An 18,992-nucleotide genomic window follows, 5' to 3' on the forward strand; every position below is an offset into this window, starting at 1 on the left:
AACACAATTTAACATAGCTAAATTCTGAATTGACCCTTAGGCTTTTTAAATGTATATGTTAAGCACAAGTGTGCCTCTCCAATAGCACCTCACAGCTTGTGAAACTTCAGGAGTTTCACTGCTGAGTACGTGTAAAATGGCCTTACTGGTTTTGAAACTCCTATTGAGAGCAACTTCCCCTCTAGCCAGCCATCGGCTCTCTCATATTATCAAATAACAGCTTCTATGATTCTCTTTTTGTAGAAGCCTCTCCTAGCTTGCAGAAAGAAAACCATCACGCATTCTGGCAAGAAAGGCAATGTGCTCTCTCACACTTGTGATGGTGCAAGTGGAAAAATTAAATAATAGCTAATAAGGGAATCTCACTGGCACATAAGGCAAAACTTTCACCTGAACAACAGCTATGATTCATTTTTTCTTTAGTTAATCTATTTAAAAATGAATCAGCATAGTGCTGATTGGGATATGTTGGAAAGTAATCCCTTCCGGAAATGACTTCTTAAACCTTAAATTAAGAAGGCTTCTGCAGGGTTCCACCAGAGGTCTTTCCAGCCCACTATCCTTTCTCCAGCAGTGGAGGCCCAACAAGAGATGGGCAAGGATGGGACAAGCATAGATAACAACACTTCTCCCCAAACAGTCTTCCAAGACTTCCTCTCAAGAACTTGAGCCAAACAGGGCTTCTATATAATCAGTTGACTTCTGTTTTGTGAACTCATCCCATCTCCCTGGAAGGCTATGCAAACTTTACAAAATAGCTTCAATTCCACGTACTGTCGCTGACATGGCACACACTGGAACAACGCTCCATTCTTACTTTACATCCACAGCAACGCTATTACCCTGGTTCATCCAATACCATGGGAACATGTAAACAGAACTCCAACATATGTATCGATAGGTACCCTCCCCTGCCATGTCTTTTGTGGCCAAATGACCACTCAATGGATTTTTGCACACCTATCTATCATGTTGTCAGAAGAAGTAATGTAGTAATAGAGCGGAAGTGGCTTCCAGTTACGCAACAAAGCCAAGAGAGAAGAGTTCTTGTTACATGAGACTCAAACAGCTAGGAAGTCTTTTGTATGCTGGAGTTCATGTGAGTCCTTTGCTTTTGAAATGCATCAGACTAAGCCTTAAAGCTCCAGTCCACAAAGTTAAGTTTAGGAATAACCACAGTGAATGTAGCTGTGTTTACTTATCCAAAAGGGCAAGGGTGAGGAAGACAGATCTGTTCTTATGCCACCTAACCTCTGCAAGAAATGTCAGGCTTCACATCAGAAGCTGCAAAACCAACACACTGCACTGGGTTTCTTCTAACACACAGATTTCCAGTGGCTTTTGACTTGACTATAATCTGTGATCGTAGATACAGAGGTGGAGGAAGTAAGCCTGCTTGTTTAGATAGCCATCACCTCCCCATTATGTCCTACCGCTTGTTCCCATCTCCGCTTTCTTCTTCCCCATTTTGTGTCACCCGCCCTCTGTTAAAACCACGGAAATGATCCGCACTAAAAATAACCTCTCCCTTCACCTCATTTGGTCAGGCCAAACAAACAGCTTTACCGGGACGCAGCTGAGGGCACAGTGCAGGCATAAAAATGGGAAAGCGGAGTGGATAGTGATGGGGGGGAGGGGAGGAATCGGAGGACGATGGCTTAGCCTGGCAGCGCTGCTGGAACAAATGCACGTGAAACTACAGTTAGCACTCCTTAGCATGCATTCTCAGGGCAGCAAAGACATTCAAAGGCTGCTTAAACTATAAAACCTGGGGAGAAAAATATTTGACATAGGGAGAAGAAATCAGTATCATATGCTCATAAGCATCTCGAAAAAAGTAAATGAATTAGGATGTCAGTCGGCCAGTAAAATGCCCTCAAGTTTTGAAACCCACTCATCAGGTCCCAACAAGAACCCACCCTTAACAACAGTGGAAAAACCTGCCCAGAAATAGTACGCACTGACCCCACTCAGCCAGTCCATAAGTGCAGCAAACAAAGAATGCTCAGAGCAAATGAGCTCTCTTGCTCGAAGCAAATGCCTGGAATTCCCCCAGCAGTCAAGCTGACTGTCAGAGTCAGGATTTTCTCCCGATTACATCCTCGAATTCCATAGAGCAGCCCTTCATAAACTGATTAACAAATGTTTTGTTTTAAATTTCCCTCTTGGTGTCTGGAAGCATGCGAAGCAATATGTTCTTACAAAAAAATAACCACCTAATTATACTATGTGCAATGATTTTTGTGTGTGTGAGTTTGTATTTTGGAAAGGGAAAAAGGAAATGAAAAGAAAACTTTGATTTACTGTGTACTTTTTATCCCTGTATTTCCCCCAGGACTCAAAACCCTAAAATTTAGGTATGTTCACATCTATCATGTAAACATGGATCAGGAATGGTATTAGCATGACATTTGGCTGTACCTATAATATAATAAGGGCACCGCTCCTAATGATTACAGAACCCAAAAAAAGAGAGATATGCCTTTCAATGTGATCATCCTTTAAGTTAACAACATTGCAAGGCACATTTCAACATTATTTCCTCTTAAATCCACTTCATCAAGAAAGTAGGGACTATTCCTAATGGGAAAACGAAATGGGAGTTGCTTCTCCTTTCCACAGAAATTGCTACCGTGAGCAATGAAACTTGATTTCCTATGATCCGTGCCTGTAGTTCTTTAAACCTCTCACCAGCAAAATCACTAGCTTTGCCATAATTCTCTCTCAAGCCCCTCTTATGAAGGCAAACGCACAACACACATCTCCAAACAGCCTGCACACTACCAACTGGTGGCACTTGCCACAGGACTCACACATGTACTTCCTTGCTGCGACAGCTGGGAGCTGTCACCAACGCTTCAAAGCTACTCACCTGCCACCCTTCACCTGGAGAACTTTCCCTCTAATACCACAAACTTGAGATAAACTTGTTTTATTCTCCAAATCCCCTTTTCATCTCCATGTGCTTGACGGCCTACAGCTAACAGCTGATGCACTGGATTTTTTACCCCACTGTTAGCCACCAGATGTCCTAGTTCTTGAACAGAATAGAACCTTGTACAGAAACAGGAAAAGTCTTATACGTAAATGCATCTATGTACATCAGCGCACACATGTATGAAAACAAAAACTCCTGCTTGCTGCTTTTAATTGAAAGTACCTGAAGGCATGCTCTTTGCTCCTTTGAGCCTTTAGAGAGAATACTCCTGACAGTATGACTTCCCCCAGCCATTTTTTTCTGCTTTTAGGAAAAAAGATATTAAGCTCTGTCTGATTAGGAGGTGTGGATAATTCACCACTAGAAGAAAAGAATCATGTACATCTGGCCAAGATTTAGATTTAAAACAATCAATATGCGGAAGCACAAGACAGTTTTGCTCACTCTATATTATAGTCTGATACATTGCCTGAATAGCACCCTGGAAGAATGTGCGCTATTTAAGAGAAATTATCACATCTGTTTACACAATAAGGCCATGACATGTCAGGTAAACAACTAACAAAGTCTCTAGATTAATTCAAGATATGATTACAGAAGCTTTAGTTTTGGAAAAGTAGTCCCAGGGACTTTCAACTAACATGCCCATAGGACCTTTGCGAACAAAAAGGACAGCGGCAAATGTGAAAGACCAACTGATCGGACCTTGTATCTTCCAAAGTCTTCCAGATTTTCAGAAGTTTTTAACTTGAGCATGAGATGATTCACCTCACTGAAAATACAGTGCCTGAAACTGGGCAGTTGTATCTTAGTGTATTTGTGAGATTGTGATCCTTAAATTCATGGTTGTAGAATACCCTGAACATGCAGGCTACCATGCGCCACAGAAGAGAGGAATAGTCTCCTCTCTTCTAATTCATTTCTTCCCTCTGAAAGACAGGCATGAGAATATGCAATTACAGCTTTTTAAATACTACAAATTGTATTCTGCTCCCTTTCCCCTTCAACTTGGAGTGTTCACTTTTCAAGAGTAAACATACACAGTTTTCTTTGTCTCCTCTTACTCTTGATACTCTCCTCTGGACTCCATTGTGTACCTTTTTCTTTTTAAAGTTTAGTTCCCAAAACTAGGCACAATACCCCAGCTGAGGACTCACCAGTGCCAAGCAGAACGGCATAATCACTTCACATCTTTTTATTCAACAGCCTTGTTAATGCATCCCAGCATGAGTTAACTCATTGTTTGTGGTCCATTACTACAAAGAATTTTTCCTGCACTACAAGCAGGTTTTTTTGCATCCTATATCCTCTTCCATTCCCTTCCCTAGAGACCTTCTTTTAATTCCTGAGAGGCTGCCAGAAGGGGATGACTGGTTGGCCTGTTGGAGACAGCCACATTTGGCAGACTTAAACGTACAGATTTAGTATTATCAAGATCCTATAGCAACTTGTTCTTAATTCTTTGTGCTGTTAAAAACGCTGAAAAGTGAAATGGAATTGAGCTATTCTCTTTGAGGTGTACAAGTCACAAGTAATAGAGAAAATATGAGGAACAGAGGTAGAGGTTTAAAAATGAAGACAAGCCAATCAAAAAAATATTCTAACAGTAAAAGGATGCCATCTCTAGTAGCCACTCCTTACTATTTTTGCTCCTTTAATCATAATCTACAACTCTTTTTCCCATAAACCACAAGTGCTGAATCATGTAAGACCTAAATTGACATAAAAATAACAAAATTCTGCTACTTGCAGCGTTTTCCCAAGGGAGATGAAAAAGTTCAAAACATTTTCTCTCAATGACACACAGCATTAGGAACTGCAAGGAAAAAAAAAGTGGCATTTTGGTATTTTTAAACATTCTATTTCTCTAATGAGAAGGGTTCCAAACAATGGTCGTCTTTTCTGCTAAATCAGGCAAACCATAACGAACGATTAAGGAATGATGAGCAGATTTGAAAGCACAAATGTCCTTCCTGGTACTGTAAACATTGCCTCTCCAAAATCAGGCTGAAGAGCAATTTCTTTTCCATTTTAAGAACAAAACTGAAGTGTGTTCTCCTTCTGCACAGAAGAAAATATTAGTCATGGTAGATAATTTAAAAAATGCTTTTTCAAAAGGGATACATGGCAGCATAGCAAATGAGAAGACATGTCATTACACATGAAAGAATAAAAAATTGAATGCAATGGATTTTTTGAACAAACTAGTCAAAATGTATGACAGATCTGAAAATAGCAGAAAAGAATAAGGATAATTGTCATTAACAGTACCCTTTGGGCTCTGATAATGTTGGCACAGAGACCTTCACACATATTCCTCTTACCTGCAACTGTGTTCGAGTTCTCTTGGAATTATAAAATAATGTACTGTAATTCTAGAAAGATATCAACTCAGTGTCCAAAAAAAGGCAAACGTTAGGAATTATTAGAAAAACCAGATAATGAAAAAGAAAACATAACACTACTGTATAAATCCACAACACACCCACTGAATACTGTGCACAGTTCTGGTCTCTCATTGCACACGGGGTCTAGTAAAACTAGAAGATATACGGAAGGGCAACAAGAATGAGCAAAGATATGGAACAAGCCCTGTGAGAGAACCAGGTAAATAGACTCTTTAAGCAGAAAGATAAATATTTGGAGGGATATGATATGCAATGAGAAGGGCAATGTGGAAAAGATGAAATATTTCTGATAGACAAACCAGGGAAGACCAGTGGGTAGCAGGCTTGGGGGGCAGAGGGGGGGGAGAAAAATCAATCAAGTGGTACTTAATCATACAACACACTTAAACTGCAGAACTCACTGATGTAACTGCAAGTTCACACAGGTTGGAGAAGAAAAGAAAAAAAAAGAATTCCTGGAAGAAAAATCCATTGAAGTTATTAAATAAAAAAATACCATTCCCAGACCAAAAATACCTCAGCCATAAAACCATGGAGACTAGGACAATCAATGTGGGAAACACCACTGTGTGCTTGCCCCATTCTTAAACTCTTTTTCCAGCTTCACTTCCAGCCATGGTCAGAGATGAGATTTGGTGCTAAATGAACCTGTGATCTGAGCCAGTACAGTTTTCTTATGGTTTTATTGAGCTCTGCAAATCAATTTAAGGTAAATTATCTAAGACTCTGCGCGTGAAACCTTTCCTTCTGCACAGAAAGTTATGCTGGTGCAGCCTACTGTTCAGCAAGCCTTTTAAAGATATTATTATTAAAAAAAAACACAATATGAAAATGAATCACAGTGATTATTGAAAAGACCTACTGTTCACAGCTTAATAGCATCCAGAGAACTGTCACTTATCTGAAAAAGATTTTGCTTATTTCAAGTTTTGTGCCAATCTTGAACCTACACAACTTTTCCCACCCCCAAGAAAATCCATAAAAGTGCTCAACGACCTCCCAAATATAAATTTAACAGGGAGAAATGATTCGCTTGTTTTGTTTTTCAATTGAAAGTATGTGATTTTGATATTAATATCACTGCATAACCGGAAGCTCAGCTGCATGAATGCAGAGCTAGCAGCACATGAGCAGTGCATTTAGGTCCACGTATAGCCGTATGTTTAAGCCTTTGCAAGACTAGACCCTAGGGAATATAGTTGTTTAGGATGACTTCTGTATTTATGGAACATTATACTTCTTGCCAGGCTTTCATTCATCAGTGAGAAGAATCAAAACCTGCTCCGTAGAAATGAAGGCCAAGGACCAAATTTAATCCCTTATTTCTTCAAAATACAGTGAAAATCCTCAGCGGTTTGAACGGCTGGCTCTCAGAAACGGTGAGCCATCCTCCTCTGCTGATGTGATTTTTAATCCACACGGTTATTTTTTAATTATGATTTCTGACTTACGTATTCCCTGACTAATTACTCTTTTTGGTCTACAATATACCCACACTGCTGTTAGTTAGTTAGCATGTTTAGTTTGCTGCTGTTAAAATCTAGAGAGAAATTCAGCAGATAACAACAGTGATTAGAAATGGTAATTCTAGGGGTGGAAAAACAAAAGCTCTACTGTTCAACTAAAAGTGTGTTATTCTAAATAAGCAAGTCTGCTCTTCCCAAAAGGAACAGGCAACACACATCCTGAGAAGGAAGGAGAAGCTAAAGTTAAAGCTAGAGGACACTTGCCTGCCAGAACGAATATTCTCACTCAAACATTTAAGGCCACAGATCCTGCCAGGAAGCTTCACTCTTCTGCGATACCTGCTGGGAATCTGATAATTAATGACATGGTTTCAGCAGCAAGTGGAAATACCTGACCTCTTCCTCTATCCAATGACAAAACAGAAGTGACTGTATATTTGTTGCACAGGGGTTTTTTATTTATGTTTCTCCTCAGCCTTTTCCTTTAGCCTGGGGTGGTGAACTCCTCAAGGCACGCAGCCTGCACCGAAGGCACTCTGGAGCTGACTGACAACCAGGTCCTGCTGCTATTCGTGGTCAGCTGCAGGTCTGCAGGCAAGGGGCAGTTAGTTGCCCGTACAGAGCGAAGTGAGGATACACTTTTCCCCATTTTACTTAACCGTTCTTTGCTTTTTCTTGTTTTCCTACCTGACAGTTCTTAAATTTGATATTATTTAGCTCCTATGAAAGAAAGTATGTGGGTGTATGTTAAGAAAAGAATGATCTGCACAGCTCTGTCACTTAACATCCTATGGAAGTGAGGGTGGACGTGATCAAAAAGCATTCACCAAATTAACAGAGATAAGAGGGCTTGCATATCTTTAGCCTATTTTATCTTGCTAAACAATTTCGCAGTTCAAAACAGTGGGATAATTATTTGCATTAAAATATGTTTAAGTCCTACTGACAGCAATAAGAAAACTCATGGAATGAATTGGCAGAAGTGTCAGAAAATGTTTACTTTTAAAAGATTTAAAAGGCAAAGTTCATCTCTAACGTCGACATAACAGACAAAAACTCCAATATTCTTCTTGCCTAAGGATAAATATCCTTTCAAAACATCCAGCATAGGTTTTTAAAACAAATACTAGTAGATTAATTACAAGAGTGCACTTGAAACCAACCAAAATTAATCTACTGATTTAAAGCAAGTAACCGTAATCTGCATGCTTCAAGCGATAGCTGATGTGCTTACAACCATAGTTAGCTCTGTTCCAAGAAATTATTGCAAGAGTTTCCAAAGTAAAAGACAATATAAACTTAAAAACGTGTTGTACAAATTACACTCTCCTCCTGAACTCTGTTAAAGAGAAGATCCTAGAACTTGACTACAACACTCGAATCTCTTTAACTACAAAAAAGCAAATTAAATGGAATAGGTGGCAAAACAAAACCATAAACATTTTATGGAAACTTTTAGCAGTTAACTGCAAATGTGCATTGTTCTTGCCTTTCATGTGCTTCAGAGTCCTATTTACATTTATTGTAAAGAGCTTCTTAGATACTCAGGGGAAAAAAAGATTGTTCATAATACTTTTTGGTTTTCAGCTTATTTACTTCGTTGTATGCCAGGTATACATAAAGTCTTCCGTTCACACTGTTTAGCTTGTTCTCTATTCCTCAGCTCAGGTTGCTACCTTCTGCAAACAAAATATCCTGTCTGTTGATGCAGACTATATTGACATTAAAAAAGATAATCCACCCTTGACAATAAGCACAAGCAATGGATGGAGCTATGGATGTGATGAAAACAAAATATAAGCAAAGGTCTAAGTTGGCAACGCTCAACGCTGCTTCAGAAACTGAAGTTAAAAAGTCACTGCATGGTGAAGAAACGGGACGCAGCTCTTGGCTGTTGTGCAGATGAACACTCAATTATTTGAAACTCGAAATAATGACCCTATTATTATTTGAGTAGGTGATACCCTCTGTTCCATAGGTCTCCACTGGCTTCAGTGACAATGTGCATGCATACGATAATTTATCCCTTATCTCTACATTTTTATCATGGCCACTGAAGTCAAAAGAAGACTCTCCCTGACTAGTAAACACATTACTTTTATGGAGCACTCAAAAATGGCAAAAGCAGTACATCAACCTGCTATCTTTGGCTTAAGAGATTAAAATAATTAATTGATAACAAGGACAATTGTGAAACATACTGTGCAACGTTTATCTTTTCTCTGGCTGTGATGGAAAATCTGTTTTAATGTAGTTTATGAATAATGACAATTCATTAAACATTTCACTACCCTTCCTCTGAAAACTGTCACTTGTAAAAGTCTGAAATGTCATCATCCTCAGACTAATTGGACATTGTGCCTTCATTAAGTGTGGCTACCCTTTGCATGTATTTACATTTACTTTCATTATAATTCAGTTTGATTTACACATGAGGGAACAAACAGTGAAGTTCTTGCAAACGTTTTTAAGTGCATGTTAAGTCTTAATAAACTACATACTAATTTGTAATGAAATCTTCTAGAGGTATCAATGCAACTCAATCTAAGTGCTAAAAATTGCAAGAATTTCTTTCCTGTTTCTTCCTTGAAGGAAGACTGGGAATCAGGATCAGTTTGTTATTCTGGCTAGGCTACCACACCTCCGTCAGGCACCAACCTAGTGACCAATGCTATTCCTTCAGCTGTTTTTCCAAATCTTACCGCCTGGGATGGAGAAGGACTGCTGCCACCTGCACATCGCAGAATCACTTTCAGAAGATACCTTAGCAGCAGCCACGAGTCACGAAGGAATACAAAAAACCAGCCCCCCAAAAGCAACCACAGTTTAAAATAAATCAGTGTGCTTCATACACCTGTGGCCGGTACAAAGATAATGACAGTAGAGGCTTCAACCTATTGCTTCTGCCTTTATTTAATTTAAAATTAGGATATACACTGAAAAATACCTGATGAAAAAAAATATTCTAAAGCTCATAAATAATCCTGTAATACATTTTTGGTTCCGTGAGGAAAATCAGTCACTCCTACTTAAAATGATAATTCAAGTTATTAGTCTTCCCGTTGCCATCAAATCAAATATCCAAATTTAGATGTAAAAATATTTTTATCCTTGTAAAGTGCGATAGAAGTATACGAAGTTTTCAGCTAAAATCGTAGCAAAAAAAAAAGACAGAATGTGACATTTATTATTATTAATTTACAGTATTTGACTGGATGCTGGCTTGACTTTCAAAAAACCTCCAACTCATTTGTATTCACAGGTACAAAACTTGAAGAAGTATCAGTAAACATCAACAATTTTGGAGACCATGGAAGTAACTTAAGTTTTAGTTAGCAGTAGTAATAAATGATAATATCTTTCCAGTTTCACAGTGAAAGTCTCCGTGTTGTGTGATGATAATAAATAAGGCAGGCTGGGTAAAGTGTGAATATCACCTCACTATCTGGGAAATCAGATTCACAATACAAGACAGCAAACATTTAATTTGGTGTTACGGTGATGATGCAACATTGAATGTAACACTGCACTTGATTCATAAGCACCATTGATCATAAGACGTTCTCAAATAATTGTCTTTTCAGACTGAAATTCATTATTTTACATTGTAAGCTATGCAAAAATAGATTCTAAAAAAGGCAAATATGTGTGAAAGGTGAACTTTTTCTGTATATTTCAAAGATGAATCTGTTCTTAAAAATATTGAAATAAGAAGACATAGAAACAAGCACAGCAATTAATCTCTCTTTCTTCTCATTTTTTTGTATGAGTATATCTTATATGTGTTAACTGTGGATCATTTGTGATTACGCACAGGACTTCCTATGGCTCCCAATCTCAGTATTTCTCCTGTTAATTGGTGGGGGCTTAAGTATATCCCTGAGCTCCTTTCCTGGGACACAATTTAATTATTTAGTGATCATCCGTGTAAACTTAACAGTTGTGGTTCAGCAAGTTTGGAACAAGGGGAGGAAGATATATGCTGTTACATTTTTATGAAATGGAGCAGTGTTTCACTAAAGCAAAACCTTTATTTTTATGCTTGACCATAAGGAATTCCTTCGTCCCAAAGCAAGCACCCCTCAAACACAAACCGCGTATTTTAAGCACGAAATCCCAAGCCTCACAGAGAGCTGTACTTTACACAAACCACTCCAATTTTAAGTCCCAGTTGTATTTTCAGTAAAATCAGAGTATTTACTCTAAAGAATTAAAATGAAAGAATTAAAGAAAAACATGGTAGAATTCCAGTTCCAGTATATATCATCAATTTGAGAAGTTTGGGGTTCGTGCGGTTTATTTTTCTTTCTTGTTGTTTTCTTTCTTTTCTTTTTTCCCCCCAATTGCCCTATACTTGTTTGCAGTATAATCCCAGTTCTAGTTTTACATACACAGTTAACATAATGACTGCTATTTCTGAAAGCACCACTGGATTGACTGATCCATCAACAGCAAACTTAATGCTTACAGAAAATAAGAGTAAGAACAAAATAACACGTAACATTGAAGCATATTCTTGATCTCACACATTAAATGTTTACAGTCTTCTACTTTCACACTGACTAATCAGAATATTAGGGGCTCAGCTTGCCGATTTAATGAAAACCAGACACGCTTACGCTGCTGTATCTGCATGCAAACAGGTATTCCATACAGAAGGAAAAGTATTGCTGGGCATCAGCAAAATCTGCTCTTAACATGAGAAAAGCTCAATTTCTGTATCTGCTGTTAATTAATAGTTAGCGTACAGCATAAAAACAAGTGCTATCACAACAAAGAAATTTCATCTGTTACCTAATTGCTACTTCTCCTCAATATCCACTACTTTTCAACACTATTCCTCTTAACAATTTTAACCTTTGTGTGAAGACTAAAGAGTTGCCAGCAACTACATTAGCATTCGCAGCACTGTCAGCTGTCCTTCTCTGACAGCCTTCTTCATTAGTTTTTCAAAAGTTATTAATTCAGGGCAGTAATAATGTTGTTGGACCTATACAATTTAACCATTATCTGGCCTTCCAGATCCTTTCTGTGCTAGTGAAATAAGAACAAATGAAGAATTACCCATGTGCATCTTAGACCAGAAAAAAGGCAAATGACTTAATTTTTAAAAGTCTAATTGATTAAAAGTTAGTTTTGTCTTGACACTGCAGTAACATTAAATATCATGATCACAGGTAATTATAAAAGCTTGTGGCTGTTCTTTCTACCCAAAATGGTAAATGAAGCCCTAAAGTAAAAATCTAGATAGAAAGAAAAATCAAGTGAAGGCATTGGAGTGGCAATATTCACCATATTCTCTCTTTTATGATATTTTCATGTAAAACAAGTATGTTTTCACACTCCTGAGAAACATGGAAATACTACAAGTTATTTGAAAATCAAAAGATGTAAGATGATGCTATTTTGTAACTCCTTTGGGCTACATCAAGTACGTATTAGAGGGAAACTTAAAACATGTTGTGGTCAAATAGGATATTAAAGTCACAGTATTAACTGCACAACCCAAGCCAAGCTTAACTATGTATGAACTGTACTTATGCTTTTAATTTTTTATTTATATACTTACTTAGGATAAAGATTTTCTACTGCCCAGTGATACACTTGAGCAAGATTTTCGGTTACTTCAAACATTTTGATGCACACCATGAAAACTAGCCATTGCCAGGCATCAACACGTTTGAATTTGAATACCAGGTCTAATAAAAATTTGAAATGCCTAATGGAAATCTACATAACTTCAAACTCTGACCAGAAATATTTTTCTTTCTTTCCTGTGTCTTTACATTATGAATACGAAGTCCTGATTTTTAAGAAGAAAATTTGGAGGAAAATTGAAGTCATCAAATTGAAATCAAACTGCAATATCTGAAAATGTAGAGCAAACCACACACCAGATTACTCTAAAGCAGTTTCGCTGTCAATGCTGACATTAACATTTCACTTTTAAGAGCTAAATTAAAGAGCTTACCTGATTGATAAAATAGCTTTAAAAAATATTTTTAAAAGTCACATTCTAAAATCAGCACAAGGGACTACATTTGCACAATTCACTGTTTTATGAAGGTTCAACAAAATACTTTGCTTCTCTCTAAAACATTCTTAGCAAAGGAAAACTAATCTTTTGAAAACTCTCCCCACTCCCCAAAACCTGGGTGGAGTGTTTACAAGTTCTCTATTAAGCAAACGATTCACGTTCACTGGTAACTGGTTTGTACAGGCAAACACTTGACTATATAGTTTGGTGGTAGCTAATTGACTACCTGCTATATACTTACATATAGCTGATCAGACAGCTTGATCCGAGACATATATTACGAAAAGCAACTTAATTTGACTACATTTTCGAGGAAGACAAAGGGTAAAGGAATTATGCACCGAGCAGCTTTGTAGTGCCCACAAAATTCAAATACTTTATTAAAGACAAGTGAACTTGAGTAAACACATGCTTACATAATACACCATGTTTTTCCACAGCTACCAGCATAATATGCCCTTAAAATGTTCAGTCTGATTCACAAAGGACAAAATAAATCCCCATCAATAAAGGATTAAAAACGGCGCAGGTCAATTCCTGTTAACTTCAGCAAATATCAATCAACACTTTGCCAAAAATAATAAAAAAATCCTTTCTGATATAGCATGCGTGCTTCCATTTAAGTTTTAAAGCCCTTCTGCTGCTTCCACCCTGGAATATGGAGCTAAGATAACACCTAAACTAGTCATCAGAAGAAAATTTACCTTTATTCCTTTCATGACTTCAAGGAAGAAACTACAGTGGACGCTTGCCTTATTCACATTTATTAACTTTGTAAAAACTCTAGCCTTAAATCTTATGATTTATAGAATTAGACTGCATTAGTCACACAGGATTTTTTTGGTAAAAATTGTATAGTCTGTTAATAAAAGTAATGAAAGGCAACAAAAAAATTATAAAAGAAATCAAGAAACATTTGAATTTTTTTATATCAATTAGATAAATCATCGAGGTAGCTTAACTAAACCAAATTAAAGAATATTTTTTTAAAAGTAAATAAAACTATTGGGGGGCTACTCCACAGACTCTTAAAGGAATGTTAAAAGGCTGCAAAGAGAAAACCATTCAGTTTAAAATTCGTATCACCACTAAGTAAGATGTTCTGCTTGCATTATGTAGACAGCTGTGTAATCAAAAAAACCAACCAAACAAACCCCCAAAATACAGTTCTGAGTCTAAATGTGAATCCCATCCTTACACAAGTTCTTGGAATTTCAGTCATAAATTGCAACTAGAGTATGATTTCACCCACAGGAAATCAGTATTTTCAAATCCACTTATTTTAAAGGAAAATTTTCATAATTAAATGCGTATTAGTTAATTTGTATGCAATTTAAGAATGCATATCCAAGCATACACGATATGTCACAAATATATTTAAATTAGTGCCTCATGAGTGTTGGCCATACTGTGCCATCAGTGAAGTTTTTGCATTTTATCAGGGATCTCTCTTTTAAGACTCATGATACAGTGCAGTCATTTTCCCACATTTTGCATGCGATGCATTTGAAATGCATCTGCACTGCTTTTTACAGTGAAGATTATATGGCTAACATAATCCAAAAAATAACACATCTGTAATTCATATTGCAACACTAAGGACTATGTCTTTTAACAGCTCATTACCATCCACGTTGTCAAAACCCCTAAAATTGCCTCTTCCCTGGTTCAAAGGAAGAAGGGAAGCTTTGTCATGTTTTAGGATGTGCCAAAATTTACCCCAGAGGCAACACCTAAGCGCTGCCTAAGTCAGCATTTTTCCCTTTACAACTGTTTTTAAGTACAGATGATGGAACCGCAAGTCCTGAATGTCTACTACTAAATATTGTATTGGTTTCTCTGGCTCAGAAGGCCTTATTCCATACATCAGATATTAATTAGAGAATCGGTAATGCTTAGCAAAGGATGAGTAACTGACTACTATCCAAGTATTCATTTTTATATTTGTCCTTATCCGAAAATACTAAATGGGTCAAAAGTTGGAAAATGGTCAGCTGGAAATGTAGTTTCACTTTAAGTTATCGTTGACTTAAACTGGAGTAGAATCAAGCTCTGAAGCACAATAGCACTTTTTTTTTTTTTTAAATCTGTCTTGCTCATACATCTTCCTGCAGAGAAATAACATACTAAACCAACAAAAATAAAACAAAATTTTACATTTTACAAAGATTCAACCTATGAATTGAGCAGAGAAGAAAACAGGCAAGAAAAGATGAAAGTGACACATAAAATATATTGACTTCTAAGCCGGCGCTAGCTTTTTCTTCTTTTTTTTTAAGCTTGTAATAACTTTTTTTTTTTTAATTAGGACTATTACTTGACACTATTTCAAATAATGTGATGGTATTGTCAGAAATCCTACTTAATTAAAAAACAGAGTTATTATTTTTTTTATTTTAAGCCAAAATGGACTTTGAATGGAGATTTCAAATGAATTATTACTTGTTTCACAGTCCACTGGGTCCTATTCTTCTCCGCTTCCAAGAAGAATAAGTTTTACCCTCTATAAAGTATCAAACAGTGAGCCAAATTTGACTAGACACAGTCAGTTTCTGTGAAAAGGAGAATTTTGTAAACAATTAAAAAATAAATATCTCCAGCCCTATGCAAAGTCCACTTTAATTTTCTTTCATCCCAGAAACTCAAGAAACCAGATGCACTACAGAGAATAGCAAAGGATATAGGCCACCACTTACTTTACCAAAACATATAAGGGTCAAAATTCCAGCAAAAACACCCAACAACAAACTGCCACATAAAATGAGCAACAAATGCCTCAGAACGGCAATATCTGCATAAGACAAATATTTCATGTCAAACTTGCATTCCATTTCTAAAAAGAGTTTCTCATTTTCACTAACTTACATCTACCAATTGAGCAATTATGCAATATGTGGGTGTACCTTGCAGTCGTTTTCTTAACATCTGCATTCTGTGTTAAATTCTAACTGTACAAGATGTCTGATATTTTTTCTTTATCTTGAACCTTCAAAGTGGTAGGTTTACCAGAGGCGAAACCACACACCAGAGAATATGAGTCATATAATAAAGAAACGACTCTTCCCCTTCTCCCCCTTCCACCCTGAAGCTATAATAACCTAAAGACACTCTATTGTAAATGGCTTCTTTGGTAACATTAATAGCATGAACAACTCGCAATCATTTGGCCAATGAATGAAGATTTTTTTAGTCCTTACTGTATCCATAACAAATTGCTCTCGATATCACTTAAAGCAAATTAAAAACTGTACTACTGCACAAATAAAATTCTTTATAATATTCGGAATGTCTATACACTTGCTTTCATGTCATGCATAAAATATAAAACATTCTATGCACGTTCCTATAAATAATAACATAAAAAGATAAAAATAATCAAACATAAGATGCCTGTGCAAGTTAACCCGAAAGGTATCTTTCATTTGTCTACAAAAGAGTACCCTCTATACAGAAATCCTTACTTTTCTAATGATTCCATATCAAAAGATGGCAACATTTACATCCAAGTAAACCACTACTCATGCCAACTACAATAAATGAGGAAACAAACCACCTTACTTGACCACTGTTTACGTGAGTTTCCACTGTGAAGTGCAGTAAGTATTAAAAACACCACTGGGGCCACTCTATCCTTTTATTTCCTTTTATATCCTTTTCTGTAGGTAGACTGTAACTCCTCAGACTGACATCCTGCATCTAATTCCATGTAGGAAACCAGGTTTCAACAAAGTCTTATATGAAGTGTTAATATGTATGATTAGATCAGAAATTCTGAAGAGAAGAACTAAACGCATTTACAAACAGCAGCAAATAAATTGTTAACAACAAAACCTTGCCCCACTAAAACAGGTGCAACCACCACAGTCTTTTAAGAAAGTTAACCTACTGGTAATGCTGGCATAAGCTCTTCCCATGACCATCTTCCAAAAAGTAAAAAATCCAACGTTTCAGTAAATCAAAATGAAGCAACATGTCCCCCCTCGAAGCAGAATAAATCAGTGGTTTCTATTCTTACCTGTGTATAGTCAAAGTCAGAAAGAGGAGCTATACTCTTGATGTAGTCCATTCGAAATTGGTTTTCTGGGTTGGCCAATGGAACTGGGGGTATTAAAGTGCTCATAGCTGAAACTATAGTCTAGAATTGGATAAAACAAAAACAAACAGATTAATCTGGATAAATCTAGGATACAGGATCAATAGAAGATAATCCAATCTGATCAGCAAAATGGGATTTCTCTCAGCACAATCTTGGAGAGCACAATCCTTATCATTTCCAGTAAACCCAAGCATTTAATGTATAAAGTGTGTTCTTACCACAATCGCATCTTTAACATTTTTCCGAATATCCAGTATTTTCTGTTTCTTTTCTCTGCATTAAAACAGAAATATTAACACTTTGATTTTTTTCTTCCAAAGCAGTTCAGTCAGTTGCATTTTTTTTTCACCGATCGCTTGTTTATCTGCTCTTCAATCATTACAACATACTAACTGAAAAGAACCACAGACAAATATATTTTTCCCCTTATCCCTTTTCTTGCATAGTATGAAGAGCAATGCACATTCATCCCTGATGTTTTTTTTCAAATCACACAATCATAGCCACATCTGCAAAGCCTCCCCTGATGGAACTGGAAGTCATTCTTTCATTTCTACAGCATGCTGTAAACATGCTCTAAAATTAACAATACGTAGTTGAAGGCCAACAGATACCTAAAATTAACGCTATAGATTAATAGTAATTTCTGGTAAAGAGTTCTTCAGAGAGAAAATGATGTAGCCTCAGAAAACAATTATTTCTAACAAACATGCAAAATTAGTTTCAGTTTTGCACCAACCCAAATACCGGAAAAACAGCAGCCACTGTCATCCTGAATATGACTTGACATGTATTTTTATATTACAGACAGATGCAATATTTAGTTATTTGCTTCTATGTAAAAAGTAGTCGCCATGTTGTTGCTACACAGGGGCCTGTCAAGCGCTGCAGTAGCAACAGTGTAAAATACAGTAAGGGGGCCAGAAGGAGAAAATGCAAATATACAATAGCAGTAATTTCCTTATTCTCGCTCCCCTTCCTCCCCTCCCTCCCCCAAAACGCAGTGTCAGGCCACCAAAACACAGGGGAGGCCAGGAGAAATCTCCTAGCCTCCTGCGGGTTAACCTGTTTCCTACGTTTAAACGAAAAATAAGTCACAAAGTGTCAGCGATCCTTACTCTGAATTAAATCCATTGACATGTAGGATTCGCATTTGTTTCACAATAGTGCTTTTTCCTGACTCACCAGCCCCTAGAAGAGAAAGAAGGAAAGGGAAAACGTTGTGATACACGGTTCGGGCTGTGGGGTTTGGGGTGGTTTTTTTTGGCTTTTTGGTGGTTTGTTTTTTGGTTGGTTTTTTTTTTTTTTTTTTTTTTTTTTTTTTTGGACGCGACAGCATCTCCCACCTCCGGCAGCCGTTCTGTATGTGTGCATCCATGTGGCTCAGGCAGAGAGCTCAATCTCTCCCTGGACGTCTGGCGCTCTGTCGCTCGATACGACAAGCCCTACATTTGTCATCCCTAAAGGCGCAGACGACGACATCTCTCCCCCGGCCGCTGCGCTGCGCCCCGCCGCCCGGGCGGGCTGGGGGGAGGGGGGGGGCAGATGCGCCCCCCGTTCCTCGCCCTCCTCTCCCCCGTCCCCCAGCCTCGGCCCCCTCCTCTCCTTCTCCTCCTTACCCAGCAGGAGCAAGCGGTGGGTCGCTTTATAAGCCAGCCTCTCTTTCTGCAACTGCTTCTCTATTTTTTTGTTGGCTTCTCGCTGCGCTTTCTCATCGATACGCTGATCCTCCGTTTTGCTGTTGCCCAAACACCCCATAGCCGCTGCTTAGGATGGATGTCAAATCGTTGCCTTTGCAGATTTAGTATTTACAAGGGGGAGGAGGTGGAGTGGGGAAGGGGGGGGGGGGGGGGGGGGGACGGGGACCGGGGAAGGGGATGGGGGGGGAAGGGAGGGAAAGGCAGAAGACAAGTCTTTTATATCCGTGTGTCCCTGCGACGGTTTCTCTTCTCTTCTCTTCTTCTTCCCCCCCCGCCCCTCCCCCGGGGCTCGCTCACATAAAATGGTCTCTGGCCGCTTATCCGATCACGGCGGGGTCGGTCGCTTC

General features: G+C 37.9%; 1 protein-coding gene across 1 annotated transcript in view; it reads right to left on the minus strand.

Annotated features, from left to right (window-relative positions):
* GNAL (G protein subunit alpha L) overlaps positions 1–18,779 on the minus strand; it is a 124,201-nt gene extending 105,422 nt beyond the window's left edge. The window contains exons 1-4 of the mRNA XM_082499079.1: positions 18,565–18,779; positions 18,064–18,136; positions 17,164–17,218; positions 16,865–16,984 (exon numbers count right to left, since the gene is read on the minus strand). Coding sequence (XP_082355205.1) covers positions 16,865–16,984; positions 17,164–17,218; positions 18,064–18,136; positions 18,565–18,703 — 387 coding nt within the window. The 5' untranslated portion in view covers positions 18,704–18,779. The remainder of the gene's footprint in view (positions 1–16,864; positions 16,985–17,163; positions 17,219–18,063; positions 18,137–18,564) is intronic.
* Positions 18,780–18,992: the final 213 nt, after the last annotated feature.

The sequence above is a fragment of the Vanellus vanellus genome (assembly GCF_965231255.1).
Source record: "Vanellus vanellus genome assembly, chromosome: 2".
In the NCBI taxonomy this organism is placed as follows: Eukaryota; Metazoa; Chordata; class Aves; order Charadriiformes; family Charadriidae; genus Vanellus; species Vanellus vanellus.